General features: G+C 38.3%; 1 protein-coding gene across 1 annotated transcript in view; it reads left to right on the top strand.

The window, feature by feature from the left end:
* asb4 (ankyrin repeat and SOCS box containing 4) overlaps positions 1 to 14,304 on the top strand; it is a 191,631-nt gene that overhangs the window by 155,261 nt on the left and 22,066 nt on the right. The window contains exon 2 of the mRNA XM_028817063.2: positions 788 to 1,065. Within this exon, the coding sequence (XP_028672896.1) occupies positions 888 to 1,065 (178 nt within the window). The 5' untranslated portion in view covers positions 788 to 887. The remainder of the gene's footprint in view (positions 1 to 787; positions 1,066 to 14,304) is intronic.

The following is a 14,304-nucleotide window of genomic DNA, read 5'->3' as shown; positions in this document are numbered from 1 at the left end:
TAGGCTCAGTGCCAGAAGCCTTAGAAGGTGCAGGGCGATTTGGCAACATCTTGTGCGTTTAAGAATAACAAAATGAATACAATAGCAAAATGGAAAACATGAGGACACTCAGCTGGAGTCACGTCACAGGGCAGCAATCAATCAGCAGTAAGGAGAAATGAATAACGCTCTCGGATTGGCTACTTTCACCATCCCAAACCGCGTTTCCCTCAGCGGTTGCTTCCTGTTCTCTCTACAGTACAGTATTGCCACGAGAAAAGCCATAAAAAATTGCGGAGGATATTTGCGCTTTCTGATAACAATTAACAGTTAGGTTCTAAGGAAAAATCCGCAAACGACTGAGTTCTTGAACCATGAACCGCAACTTTGCGGGGGTCTACTGTATATATAAATATAAAATTTAGGAAATGTAAATTGGTATGCAGATGGTTTACACAAGTTCAAACTGTTGATGTGGTTTGCTTTTCCTCCAGAATATTACTTGTAAATGTCTTGTGTTTTGTAAACTTACCAATTGGAAACATCACAGAAATCCCCTACACCTTTTTGATAAAACTGCATTTCTTGAAGTGTTAGTTCATATATAAAAACATGTACATTAAACTCATTTTATATGGTTTCAATAGGAAGGTTCAATCTGCTGTAGCTCTACTTTAATCTGTTAAATAATTATATCCATAGATGTGTGTCCTGCACTTAATAGAACTACAAGTCATTTTTTATGTCTTTCTATTAATAGTACAGCAGCCCAGGCTATTGCACCGATTATATTACATTCTCATCCCAGGCCAGTGAAACTTTCTGGAACACTACAGCAGTGGGTGTGCAAATTCCACATTTACAATTACAAATTACTTCATCATGCAGCCAGTGATCACAGATTAAGAATGGAAGAGATAACTACGAGGTCAGCAGCTGCAAAAGCTCTAAAAGATACTTTTCTGAAAGCACTGAAGCGTAACGACTATGGAAAGATTCAAGCTCTTCTGCAGAGCAGAAAAGTTGACGTCGACACAGTATTTGAAGTCCAGGATGAAAACATGGTTCTGGCGTCCTATAAACAAGGTATGTAGTGAAGGGGGAAAGGATCACCACAGAGCTGGATTAAGTGGGTTGGAAAACTGAATAAATGGCTAGTCAAGAAAATATTTGAATGCAAATCTGGAATTATAGGCTTTATTTTTATTTCTGGTAGTCTGTACTTTGCCTGTGTTTATTTCTTGCATATGACAAAAGTTAATTCTAGGAGGTCTGCTACACAGATTGAAGAGCCCACATTGTGATTACAACGGTACAAGAAAGACACTAATGTCCCAAAGCTCACCATATAAATAAAGCAGTACTTACAGTAGTAAGTTCAATAAAAACATTCATTTGATTGCATTTCCTAAGATTTTTTAACCTTTCTCATACTGTAATCTAATATCATCAGAAAGCTCTTTTTCACCTGTTTGAGGTATGATTAGACATAATTCCAAATCTTGTTAGTGACATATGTGCATGTTCACACATGAACAGAAAAAGAAAGCTTAATTTTGTGCAAAAAAAAAATCTCACATTCACAATATTGACGTAATGCTGCACTTTATTTGATTCAACATTAAGTGAAATGGGTCAGATTTGAGTGTATCAAAAATGGCATGTGTATACTAATATGGGAAAGCTATTTGATTTTATTAGTTATTTGTAGCACAGTCACTACAGCAACCTGGGTGAAAAAATACATAAATGGCATACATGAAATGTGCTGCATATTTTCATTATTTATGCAGGTGGAAGATATTAAGTACAAAGCAGAAGTGCAAGACACAATAAACTTTGACCCGATTACCCTGCAGTACAGCTCAAACTATCGATCCAGTGTGTGCTTAGGTCAAAAGGTATTTAGCAGCATTTAAGTTTGTATAAAAATAGCAAAATAGCTTTCTAACAATTAGTATAGCTTACCCAAATATAAAAGGCACTTAAAAATGCTTCTGGGCCAGCACCACATGTCTTACTGACTACATGCAGATGCTACTGATATGTTCACTCGGAATAATGTTTACTGATAACGAAATGATTTGAAAAAGAATCTTTTGTTTATGCTGTTTTTGCTATACTTCACATCAACAGTTTCAGATCAAGTTTCATTTCAGATTTACAAAGAAAAGTCTGTATACTTGGTGATGTGACAATACAGTAGGAAGCAAACAACACAGCTATACACTGATACACTGTATTAAAGATATTTCATAAATTATTGAGATAAAGCAATGTACCTCTCCTGGGCCCCCTAAAGTGTAAAGAATTAATACGGTCTGAGTAGTTCAAAATAAATAAGGAAGCAGCAGTTCCATTTTTGGCCAAGAAAACAGTGGCTGATACCCAGTTGTGGGCTATGTAGTTAGGGTAATGCGAACACAGAGGTAAAGAAGTTATGTTAGGAAACTAAACTGATTAATTTTATATTGAGTGTGGAGAATGGATTAATTTTTGTCATACTATATGTGTCCTACTGGCTGTAGAATAGTATCTTACTCTTTGTAGTGTGTCAGTTGGTGGGGATTACATTCATGTTAGGGAAGCTGGAAGGACATACTCCGTGTTTTCTGCAGCTGTTTTTTGATAATTCATTCCTCGGTAGCCCCAACGATTTAGTGATAATTTGCTACTCGGCAGACTCAGCTCTTTAGTGATGATTTACTATTCTAGAGCCTCAGCACTTTACTGATAATTCACTATTTGATGGCCTCAGCTCTTTTATGATAATTCGCTCCTTGGTAGCCTCATCTCTTTAGTGTTAATACCTTACCTACATAATGAATCTGATAGTTGAGTTAGGTATACGGTAAATAAAGTATTACGGAATTTTGCTTTATCCATTGATTGATTTTAAGTGTGTTGCAAAGGGACTGCTCAAGTATGTTTTCATAGCATAAATGACATAAATGAATAAAGCAATTACCGGTTTAACACCACAGTTTGTATCTTCAGAGCTCACCAAAGAATTCTGGAATCATCATGTTGTTGAATCATGTTGTACTCATTGAACTTACTTTTTTTTTTTTTTTTTTGCTCATACCACACTGCATACAACATATGAACAAAACATCCATGATTTACTACCCTTTCAGGGTGTAAAGCAGTGTCCACTGACTTTACAGGATTTAAAGGTTATTTGAGTTCCTATGTGCTGCAGGAAGTCTACTTTGACTTTGATTATAGTTTTGCCTATGCAGTAATGGATTAAGTTTATTAGACTTCTGTTGAAACAAAGTTGACCTGCTCAAGCTAAGTTTAGCCCTAACATAAAAAGAACTGACAACATATGTTGATTCATAAATCAGCAATGCCTCACCTAGCTTATAAAAAAAGTCTGATCTGAAAACCACACCATTATTTTGTATAAACCTATGTCTGCTTTTTGCTAAGATCTCAAAGACTGGTCTTTCCTGAACATATTTTTCCTGTTCCTGAATATTTCACCTCATCTCAGTTTTTGAAAAACTATTTAATTTTAATAGTTAATAGATTCCTCCAAAGACATTTGTAATACTTTACCACCTAAAATCAATCATTCATATAAAATGAATATTTAGTTTTAATGTATATCCCTCTCTTTATCACTCTGTTAAATTAACTGTGTACTGTATTAATATAAGGATGAAAACAAAATCCCTTTAATAAGGAAATATTAACAGTCAAATATTCAAGATATCTAAGCCTAGTAAGTGTCACTGTAAATAGGAATCACCACTTTATTCATGTTTCACTCACGCGCATTTGGTAGTCAACCAAAGGGACCAAAAAATGCCAATTCCACGCCAGGCAGGGGGCGGCGGGTTGCACTAAATCTCTCTCTTTTTCAGCTGGCTGGCTCGTCCACTCTCACTCCCAATGCTGGTCTTGCTCTCTAAGCCTCTTTGTTTCTTTTTCGTCTCTTTTTTTCCTCCTTAGAAGTCAGACATTCAGATGGTGTGTCTAGGCCAGGGGTGGGCAAACTTTTTGGCTCAGGGGCCACATTGACTTTTAACATTTGACAGACGGGCCGGGCAAGCACTAGATGCATACATATCAAACATAAACATAAAAAAGGCATTACATTGTTATTATTTACATTCACTTTTTGTGGGAACAGTGTTGTTGATCACCCTTTTTTTGCCAGTGCATCGAAGTCTGGTGGTAGTTTTGTTGTGGAAATTCTCAGAACAGATCTGAGGTGTTCATCGCTCAACTGGTATCTGTGGGGTGCTTTGTTTGTGTTCATCACACTATAAGTCTGTTCACCCACATACGTAGAGTCAAACAACACTAGCATCCTCTGTGCCATCTTCTGGATGTTTAGAAATTTGGCTGCGCTTAATGAAGCATAAAACTCATCCAGTTTCAGAGAGTTGAACTTCTCCTTTAAGATGGTGTCACACTGGAGATCAATCAGTTCTAACTGCAACTCCTGTGGCACTGTTTCAGGGTCCTGTGTGAAGGGACATGAGACCAGTTGAAGTAACTTGTAAATTTTTCCAAAATCAGAGAACCGACGGCAGAATTCTCCATGCAGGTCGTCCAGTGATTTCCTGTATTTTTTCACAAGTCGAGGGGCCTCTTTCAGCATAGCCAGTGTGGGGAAATGAGCAAATGAGTTGTTTGACATTTGCTTTGAGAATAAAGCTAGCTTGGTTTTGAAGGCTCTGACGTTTGTGTACATTTCATGCACAAACTGGTATTTCCCTTGTAGCTTCACGTTCAGCTCATTTTTGTGTGTCAGTATGTCCACAGCAAAAGCTAAATCACAAAGCTAATCTCTGTCACTCAGCTCAGGAAAATCGTCAGCTTTCTCAAGTAGCTCCAAAAATGAGATAATCTCCTGTTTGAGCTCCCACACTCATCAACATACTTTCCCCAAACTTAACCAGCGGACATTGGAGTGGTAAAGCAAGTCCTGGTGATCAGAGTCAATTTCTTCAAGAAACATAATAAACTGACGATGCTGAAGTCCCCTCGCTCGAATAAAGTTAACGAGTTTTACAACTGGCTTCACTACGTAGTCAAGCTGCAATACGGATTTACACAATGCTTCCTGGTGGATTAGACAGTGTAAGAAAATTACCTCCTGCTCAGGGTTGTCCTCCTTCACCCTCTCCTGGATTCTTTTGAGCAACCCAACGTTTTTTCCAGTCAGATTTGGCGATCCATCTGTGGTAACATTGGCGAGCGTACTCCAAGGTAGCTTGTGCCTATTTATGACCCCCGACACGCTGTCATACAAGTCCTCTCCCCGCGTTTTCCCCTTTAGGGATTCCATGGCCAAAAACTCCTCCGTTATCTCAAAATTGTCATTAATCCCTCTGATAAAAATTAAAAGCAGAGCGGTGTCCTTTATGTCATTACTTTCATCCAGTGCCAAGGAACATAATGTAAATGACACCACTTTTTTGTTTAACTTGCTAGCTAAGTCTTCGTCAAATAGCTCAACACGGTGAGTCACTGTCCTGCGTGATAAGCTAATTTTTTCAAATTTGTTCTTGCTCTCAGGACACAAGATACCTGCTGTCTCTACCATGCACTCTTTGAGAAACTCCCCTTCGGAGAAAGGCTTGCTGGTCTTTGCTAATTTGAATGCCACCACATAACTTGCCTTTGTGCTTGATCCTTGGATGGCAGTTTGTCGGATAAAGGAGTTTTGCTGAGCCTGCAAACTAGCTGCCAACCTCTGAGCGGTAGCCGTCCGTTCTTGCGTTGACTGGTTGTTAGCATAATTAGCATGCTTGGTGGAAAAGTGACGGCTGATGTTGTATTCCTTTAAAACCGCAATGTTTTCTTGGCAAATAAGACATACAGCCTTTGACCGGACTTCAGTGAAAAAGTATTTAGTTGTCCATTCCTTATTAAACACTTGGCACTCACTGTCGACTTTTCTTTTCTTTGGCCAATTCATTGTTGCAGATGGGTTCAGAGCAGTAGCAGAGTAATAACAGAGAGTAACCCGGGCTCTGCAAAATCAAATCAATGTATTACTGCACCTAATGTGCCACCTGGTGGATCGCCAGGCATTACAGGACAAGGTCAAATGAATGCAGTCATAATTATGATATGATTTGATTTAGGCAATTTTGTACCAATCTTTGGCGGGCCGGATTAAAAAGACAAGCGGGCTGGACTTGGCCCATGGGCCGTAGTTTGCCCACCCCTGGTCTAGGCTCTTCTTAGGTCCGTCTCCTAATTCATGAAGGAGGCCGTCCTGCCGACTACGCCAATGTGAAATAAATGGCTGGACACACAGCAAAGGTTTGGGGAAGCCACCCGTACACTTTCCCTGGGTGCAAAAGGGCTTTAAGTTTTTAGTACAATCTGTACAGGTTTGAGTCCAAAGAAGAACTGATCAAGTATGGAGGATGGTGGGTTTATGAGGCAGTTCAAGGGAAGTGTTGTCATCGGGATGGAACTGGAAGTGACAGGGGACAAGGGACAGGAAGTGACGTCCTTGGATACAGGCAGAATTTCCGGTGTCTGGTCTGCCGAAAGAAAAGAGAGCGATTTAGTGCAACCTGCCACCCCCCTGGCCTGGTGTGGAATTGGAATTTTGGTTGACTCCGAAACATGCGTGTGTGACAATGTCTACAATAAACTTTCATATCATACTTAATGACCTAATTTCTGCCTTCAATATTGTAAACCGCGCAACAAAGCATATGTGTCTGTAATACCTTATGCAACACATAGCATTTACTTTACCGTGTGACAGAAGAACACGTATTTTGAAAGAAAGACTAATACTATCTTTGTCACGTAGGTCTCACATAGAAACACACAAAGATGTGTGCAAACGGTCACCCAGTTAAGTTGTAACATTGTATGTATTACTTATAAAATGTCTACATAGCATAACTAGCATGTCTTTCTGCAACCTGTTTAATCTAATTTAGGGTTGTAGGAGGCTGAGGCCATATAAGCAGACAATGGGAACAAGGCAGGAAATAGCCCTGGCCGTCACAGGGCTCACAAAGTCTATAAATCTACCAAAATTTCAATTATATTTAAGCCAAAACAAAATACAATGCTTCAGTTCTTCCTTTATGTGCATAGTTTCAGTGTTTGTGCAAAAAGTGCAATTGCTTGCATGCTTAATTGAAAATGATCCCATATGGAGCAGTGGTAAGGTTATGGATTGGACACAGACTACATTTTGGCAGTAAACATAAGGAAGAAACCTATGCATGATGCAATGTTTTGTAATACAATAATTTTTTAAAATTGTCATGTCCATTTAAAAGTTAAATATCCTTTCTTCAAGCTCACCTCTGAGTTAGCATTTAGTGGAAACACCTGTTCATTGAATTACTGCCATAATTCTGCTTTTCTAGGTATGTATTCACATAGCACACCTAGATTTTGCAATGTTTGTGCATTCTTGAACACCAAGTAATTCTATCATTGTTTTAATTGGCTTCGTCAATGCTCTGAGAAGTCAACTCAAAGATATTTGCCTTTTTACGTGTTAGCCATTCCACAATTACTTTAGCTGTGTACTTAGGTTTGTTTATACTCTATGTTAGAGCTGGGCTCATCAGCAATAAGAATTTGATATTATTCACTCTTTATTAGTCAAACTACATGTAAGTGTATAATAGCTCATATGGAATAAAGAATGTGCTGGGATTTGATCATTTAAAAGACGAGAGCAATACAAGTATGAAAAGTTATTGCCATTTTAGATAAGTTTTCTCAGCTTACTTAAACAGATTCTGTTTATTTAAGTAAGTGTAGCTCAGTTTCAACATGATGCTGCTTCCCAAGAACTGACATCTTAATGTATTCTAGTGGTGATCTGGCTGAGATAAGTCAGTGGTGATCCTTTCAACATGGTTTTTGACACTAGATGCATAGAAGTCTGCAATAGAAGGAAGACAGTAGTGAATAGAAGCAGATTTCATTTACTTGCGAATTACTAACATGCAAACATACACAAAAAATGTGATTGTCAAGCACCTGAATTAGAATCAGAATAATTTTTTATTTGCCAGTACATAAGAGGCTTTAGTTAAGTTCTGTTTAATCATCTTTTTTATTTTCTGGAATATAACACAAACATTGTGAAAAGAGTAAAAGGACTCCAAAAACTCACCCAAACCAGACCAGGACATTCAACAGCCTGCCTAGAGATCGGTCTCAACCCAGGCAGCCTGACCACAAACTCCACCAGGCACACTTTGGCATACGTAGGTGCAAAATGGGGCTTGGCTTTCAAAGTTCAAAAAATATTTGAAATGTTCAAAATGTACAAAACTGCCCCTCAAGGGAAAGGAAACCATAAAACCTCTGGCTTAAAGGACAAGGCCAACAAAGAATATTTATAAAGGAAGAATTTATTTAGAATAAAGAAAAAGAGAATAAAAATGGATAACAGGCAAAATAAGGCAAAATGATTTGTCTATAAAGGAAATCCAAAGCTGTCCAAATCCACAATTCATCCATTTCCTAAACCCACTTATCCAGGACCAGGTCGTGTAGCGACAAACCCCTGCACAGGGCACCAGCAAATCACAGGGTGAAGACAACACACACACACAAACATACTAGCAAAAATACCAAAACAACAACAAAAAATCTATAAAACCAAAAAAATTAATTAAGTACTCAGAACACAATCTTTACTCCACAAATTCCATTGAATGCCTAGTGGGACCAACTCGTCCACCAGAATATAAAAAGTGGAGGACAGCACCAGCAGCAGGGATGTTAAGCTGGATAAACCTCTTGGGGGTCGACCAACAGAACACAAGATACGTAAGAAAACAACGTAGACACACAATACATTAAATATTTAAATATAACAATGCTAACAAAAACGATATAAAAATTAAAAATATATGAAAAATAATAAACTACAAAAATAACAATAAAAAGGAAATAAGTATAAGCCAAGAAGCAAACCCTGATTTTAACATGGTAATGTATGTCTGAAAATGTGAAGCCAGGGTTTTTACTTCTTTTGGTTAAATCCAAGAAGAAAATAAGATACTTGTACAAGGATAGAGATGAATACAAAGAAAGGATCAATGTGATCCTGTTACGCACAGAGTATGAGGTCATTAAAGTGCTGAAAGTAAAGGGCAACAAGTTCTCCTTCCGTCCTTAAATGTGCAACGGACCTTATTGAAGAGAAACACCTCCAATACAAAACAGTGATAGTTTGTCATAAGTACAGAGTACAACACGCTGTGGGAAAGAACTCCTTATCCCATTTCCATACCACATGCTCAGTGACGCTCCCAGTACAGATCTGTGTTAAAATTCATATATTGATGCTGTATTCTATGGGAGGCATACACTCTGTAGGAATTGTATTCTTTCAGAAATGTAACATTTACTGAAATGAAAACTTTTTACCCTACACATTACAGAAAAAGAGGTTAGCAAAGAAGAGTGCACTTTTTAAAAATACTGGCTTGTACCCAAGTGGCTGAAAAATGCCTATGGATGTAGGAGGAGTACCATGAGAAAATGTGGTAAGTATTGTCGCATGTGCAGAGCTCTATTAATGTTCAATTTAATTTATTGGACCTTGATGTACACTTCATACCCTTGAAAAGAGCTATATAAGTATTAAAATACTATAGAACAGTAGCATTATTATTAGTAGTAGTATTACTATAATGTGTCAGTGTTGCTTGCGTAATATTGGGAATTTTTTAACAGTCTGCATTGGGATTTTGACAAAAAATATTTGCATATAGGCTTAAAAGTTTATTTTCTGTATTGCTTCAGATACTCAAATGTTGATTGTACTAATTCTTAGCTTTTATCGTCTCACCCATTCATACATTATAAAAGCCCCAGATTGTTGAGTCTAGTAAATGTTTTTTAGGTGTATTCAGTATTCTTGATTAGTCTTTGACATAATTGTTTGCAGGTCATTCAAAGCTGCCACTCGATTCTTTGGTCAGTCTCCTGCTTGTACAATCACCTTGATCTACTGTAGATAAAGTCTTACTGAGGATAAGCTTATCTTTCCTTAATAGAGATAGATAAATAAATACTTCATCCCCTCAGGGAAATTCAGTAACAGTCTTAATTGTGTTCCTTGGGATTATTAAGGGCTTTGCAATCTTTTTATATCCATTCTATGATTTGCCCCACTACAGACTTTATCTGAGAGGACTTAACGCTCCATAGTTGATTATTTACTTTGAAATGTAGTATTTGTCAAATTAAACATGCCTATGGCTATACCAGAATTGATTTACAAATATTGTTATTAAGTGGTGTGTACTCAACATAATGTTCTTAAATCTGTTTAATTCAATTTATGATCCTGTTTATATAGAGTCTATCACACCCTGCATGTGACTCAAAGCAGGAACCAGGCATGGACAAGGTGCCAGTTTACTGAACAGCCTACTCACACCCACAATCATAGAGTGCCAGTTTAAAAATGGTCAGTTCATCTAACATTACATATCTTTGTGATGCAGGAAGAAACCGGAATACCAAGAGAAGAACCCACATAGATGCAGGAAGAACATTTTGACTCCTCACAGACAATGAACAATTTTGATACCCCCAATTCATTTTACTTATTTTAATTTTTAATCAGTTGTCAAAATTATTGAACCTTTGTTTTTCACTTGTTGGTTTTCAGTTAAAATTAGCAAATGCAAAAAAATATTCTGACTGAATGCATCTTTTTTACTAGCTGTCAAATCAAAAAATCAGTGTTCGCTTTCTATAAGCATTATATAGTAGCCTTCAGCAATGCTAAGGGTTATGTTGCTTTATTTTTTATTGTATACTATACATTCAGTACCTAAAACTGAAATGCATGAATTCCAGTAATCTCTGCTTACCTCTGATGAGCAGGTAGCGGGAGTTTAGAGCTCTTCAGTCCACTAACGTTCATCTGAAGGGCTGGGGGGGGCGGGGGGTCTCCCCTTGGAAATTTCAGCAGCACGATACACTGACATACTATCAAAGAATTGAGGGAGGGGGGCTCCCATAGGAGTTTGAGCAGCATGTGATGCAAGCTGATACGTTGGAAAACCATGCTGGTACACAACTTTAATAGAGCCAAAAAAATAGAGATGTCCCAGAACTCCCTGCTAATGGGTATCTGCCCAATTTAAGCACTTGTCACACACGTGCGCATGGGAAACAGCTGAAGGGCCTAAACACTAGTAATTCTAGTGTACTGACTATCTCTCTCAGTCCCTTGCAGACCTTTCCCGGGAAATCCCGCCTCTTGCCGGCCCGAAGGATGACGTCACTTCCGGGCATGAGGACGCCACTCCCAGTTCCTGCACCGTTGACGTCATTTCCTTTCCAGGCCTTTAAAACTGCCATCTTGCCTCAGTACAGGCAGTTCTGTTCTGGACTCTGATCTATACACATCGTGTACAAAAAGAAGCAATTTTGTAGCCGAGCATATTATACGGGTGGTTGCCCCAACTCTTTATGATGTCTCTGACTCATTCTTGTTACACACTGTATACATTTAAACTAAATACCACTTCCTTTCACTTGCCTACAAAAATGTTTTTGAAATATACAGTTAGGACCATAAATATTTGGACGAGAACAATTTTTTTCTAATTTTGGTTCTGTACATTACCACAATGAATTTTAAATGAAACAACTCAGATGCAGTTGAAGTGCAGACTTTCAGCTTTAATTCAGTGGGGTGAACAAAACGATTGCATAAAATTGTGAGGCAATTAAAGCATTTTTTTAACACAATCCCTTCATTTCAGGGGCTCAAAAGTAATTGGACAATTGACTGAAAGGCTATTTCATGGGCAGGTGTGGGCAAGTCCGTCGTTATGTCATTATCAATTAAGCAGATAGAAGGCCTGGAGTTGATTTGAGGTGTGGTGCTTGCATGTGGAAGATTTTGCTGTGAACAGACAACATGCGGTCAAAGGAGCTCTCCATGCAGGTGAAAGAAGCCATCCTTAAGCTGCGAAAACAGAAAAAACCCATCCGAGAAATCGCTACAATATTATGAGTGGCAAAATCTACAGTTTGGTACATCCTGAGAAAGAAAGCAAGCACTGGTGAACTCAGCAACGCAAAAAGACCTGGACGTCCACAGAAGACAACAGAGGTGGATGATCTCAGAATCATTTCCATGGTGAAGAGAAACCCCTTCACAACAGCCAACCAAGTGAACAACACTCTCCAGGGGGTAGGCGTATCGATATCCAAGTCTACCATAAAGAGAAGACTGCATGAAAGTAAATACAGAGGGTGCACTGCAAGGTGCAAGCCACTCATAAGTCTCAAGAATAGAAAGGCTAGATTGGACTTTGCTAAACAACATCTAAAAAGCCAGCACAGTTCTGGAAAAACATTCTTTGGACAGATGAAACCAAGATCAACCTCTACCAGAATGATGGCAAGAAAAAAGTATGGAGAAGGCGTGGAACAGCTCATTATCCAAAGCATACCACATCATCTGTAAAACACGGTGGAGGCAGTGTGATGGCTTGGGCGTGCATGGCTGCCAGTGGCACTGGGACACTAGTGTTTATTGATGATGTGACACAGGACAGAAGCAGCCGAATGAATTCTGAGGTGTTCAGAGACATACTGTCTGTTCAAATCCAGCTAAATGCAGTCAAATTGATTGGGCGGCGTTTCATGATACAGATGGACAATGACCCAAAACATACAGCCAAAGCAACCCAGGAGTTTATTAAAGCAAAGAAGTGGAACATTATTGAATGGCCAAGTCAGTCACCTGATCTTAACCCAATTGAGCATGCATTTCACTTGTTGAAGACTAAACTTCAGACAGAAAGGCCCACAAACAAACAGCAACTGAAAGGCCTGGCAGAGCATTAAAAAGGAGGAAACCCAGCATCTGGTGATGTCCATGAGTTCAAGACTTCAGGCTGTCATTGCCAGCAAAGGGTTTTCAACCAAGTATTAGAAATGAACATTTTATTTCCAGTTTTTTAATTTGTCCAATTACTTTTGAGCCCCTGAAATGAAGGGATTGTGTTAAAAAAATGGTTTAGTTGCGTCACATTTTTATGCAATCGTTTTGTTCACCCCACTGAATTAAAGCTGAAAGTCTGCACTTCAACTGCATCTGAGTTATTTCATTTAAAATTCATTGTGGTAATGTACAGAACCAAAATTAGAAAAAAGTTGTCTCTGTCTAAATATTTATGGACCTAACTGTATGTGCCTGACACTCAGTTAGGAACATTTTAAAACATATAAGTCATACTGCATATTGTACTTGTGTTATAAGACAAAAGCTTTGTTGAAAAAAGGAAGTGAGCTTGGAAACTGGATAAAGTTGTATTTACAATAAAATGAGATAGAATGAACCAATCACATAAAAGTCAGAAGCACATCTGGATGCTCATCCAGTTGTGGGAATAAATTTACAGCTGTTATGTTACTTGCAATAACATAATTTGCTTAAGAAATGGTCACTGGTGTGCTTAAGAGTATCAACATGTACTCTTCACCCACGTAATTTAAGTACCTCTCATCTTCAGCTCGTACTTCAAATCAATAGAACTTACTTAACAGGCTGGATAGGCTCTAGTCCAGGGGTGTGCAAAGTCATTCCTGGAGGGCCGCAGTGGCCGCGGGTTTTTGTTCCAACCCAGTTGCTTAATTAGAAAATAATCCTTGCCAATAATTACATTTCATGGCTTGTTAGTGCTTTAACTCTGCTATTTCAAGTCATTCTCAAATCCTAGATTTTTTTTTTTCCATTCTAAAGATATCATCCAAATATTTTGAAGTGTAAAACGGATGGGTAATTCTCAGTCCTTTTTTCTCTTCTCTTTCCTTCCAAGTATTTAATTAAACCAAATAGTGCCTGATAAATACACACAGGCGTAAAGGGTAACAAGCAAAATGGATAACTGCTGGTTTCTTTTGTCATTTGCATCTTCTTGCTAATAAGGAGCAATTAAAAACCAAGAATGCAGCTGTTTAAGACTTAAATAAGCAATAAGGGTTCAAAATCTTAACGAGGAAGATAACTAAAATGAAGCAGAAGTGTTTCTAGAGCAATTTGTGCTTCTTATTAAGCAATTGGGTTGGAGCAAAAACCTGCAGCCACTGCGGCCCTCCAGGAATGACTTTGCACACCCCTGCTAGTCCCTGTGACTATGAACTGGTTTATTCTGGTTTCAGAATGAATGAATGAACGAATAAACAAATGAAAATAAAAGAGTCTAACTTAAACTGTGAATGTGTAAGACTTGGGATCCATTCTTAAAATCATATGCCAGTGTGGATACATTTTATAGCCGGTATGGCCTAGTTGTGACGACAGGCAGGTAGGACGTCAGCCTTTAGCAC

Source organism: Erpetoichthys calabaricus, chromosome 13 (assembly GCF_900747795.2).
Source record: "Erpetoichthys calabaricus chromosome 13, fErpCal1.3, whole genome shotgun sequence".
Classification (NCBI taxonomy): domain Eukaryota; kingdom Metazoa; phylum Chordata; class Cladistia; order Polypteriformes; family Polypteridae; genus Erpetoichthys; species Erpetoichthys calabaricus.
Note: the sequence above shows the minus strand (reverse complement) of the source record. Positions and strands in the feature narration are given on the sequence as shown.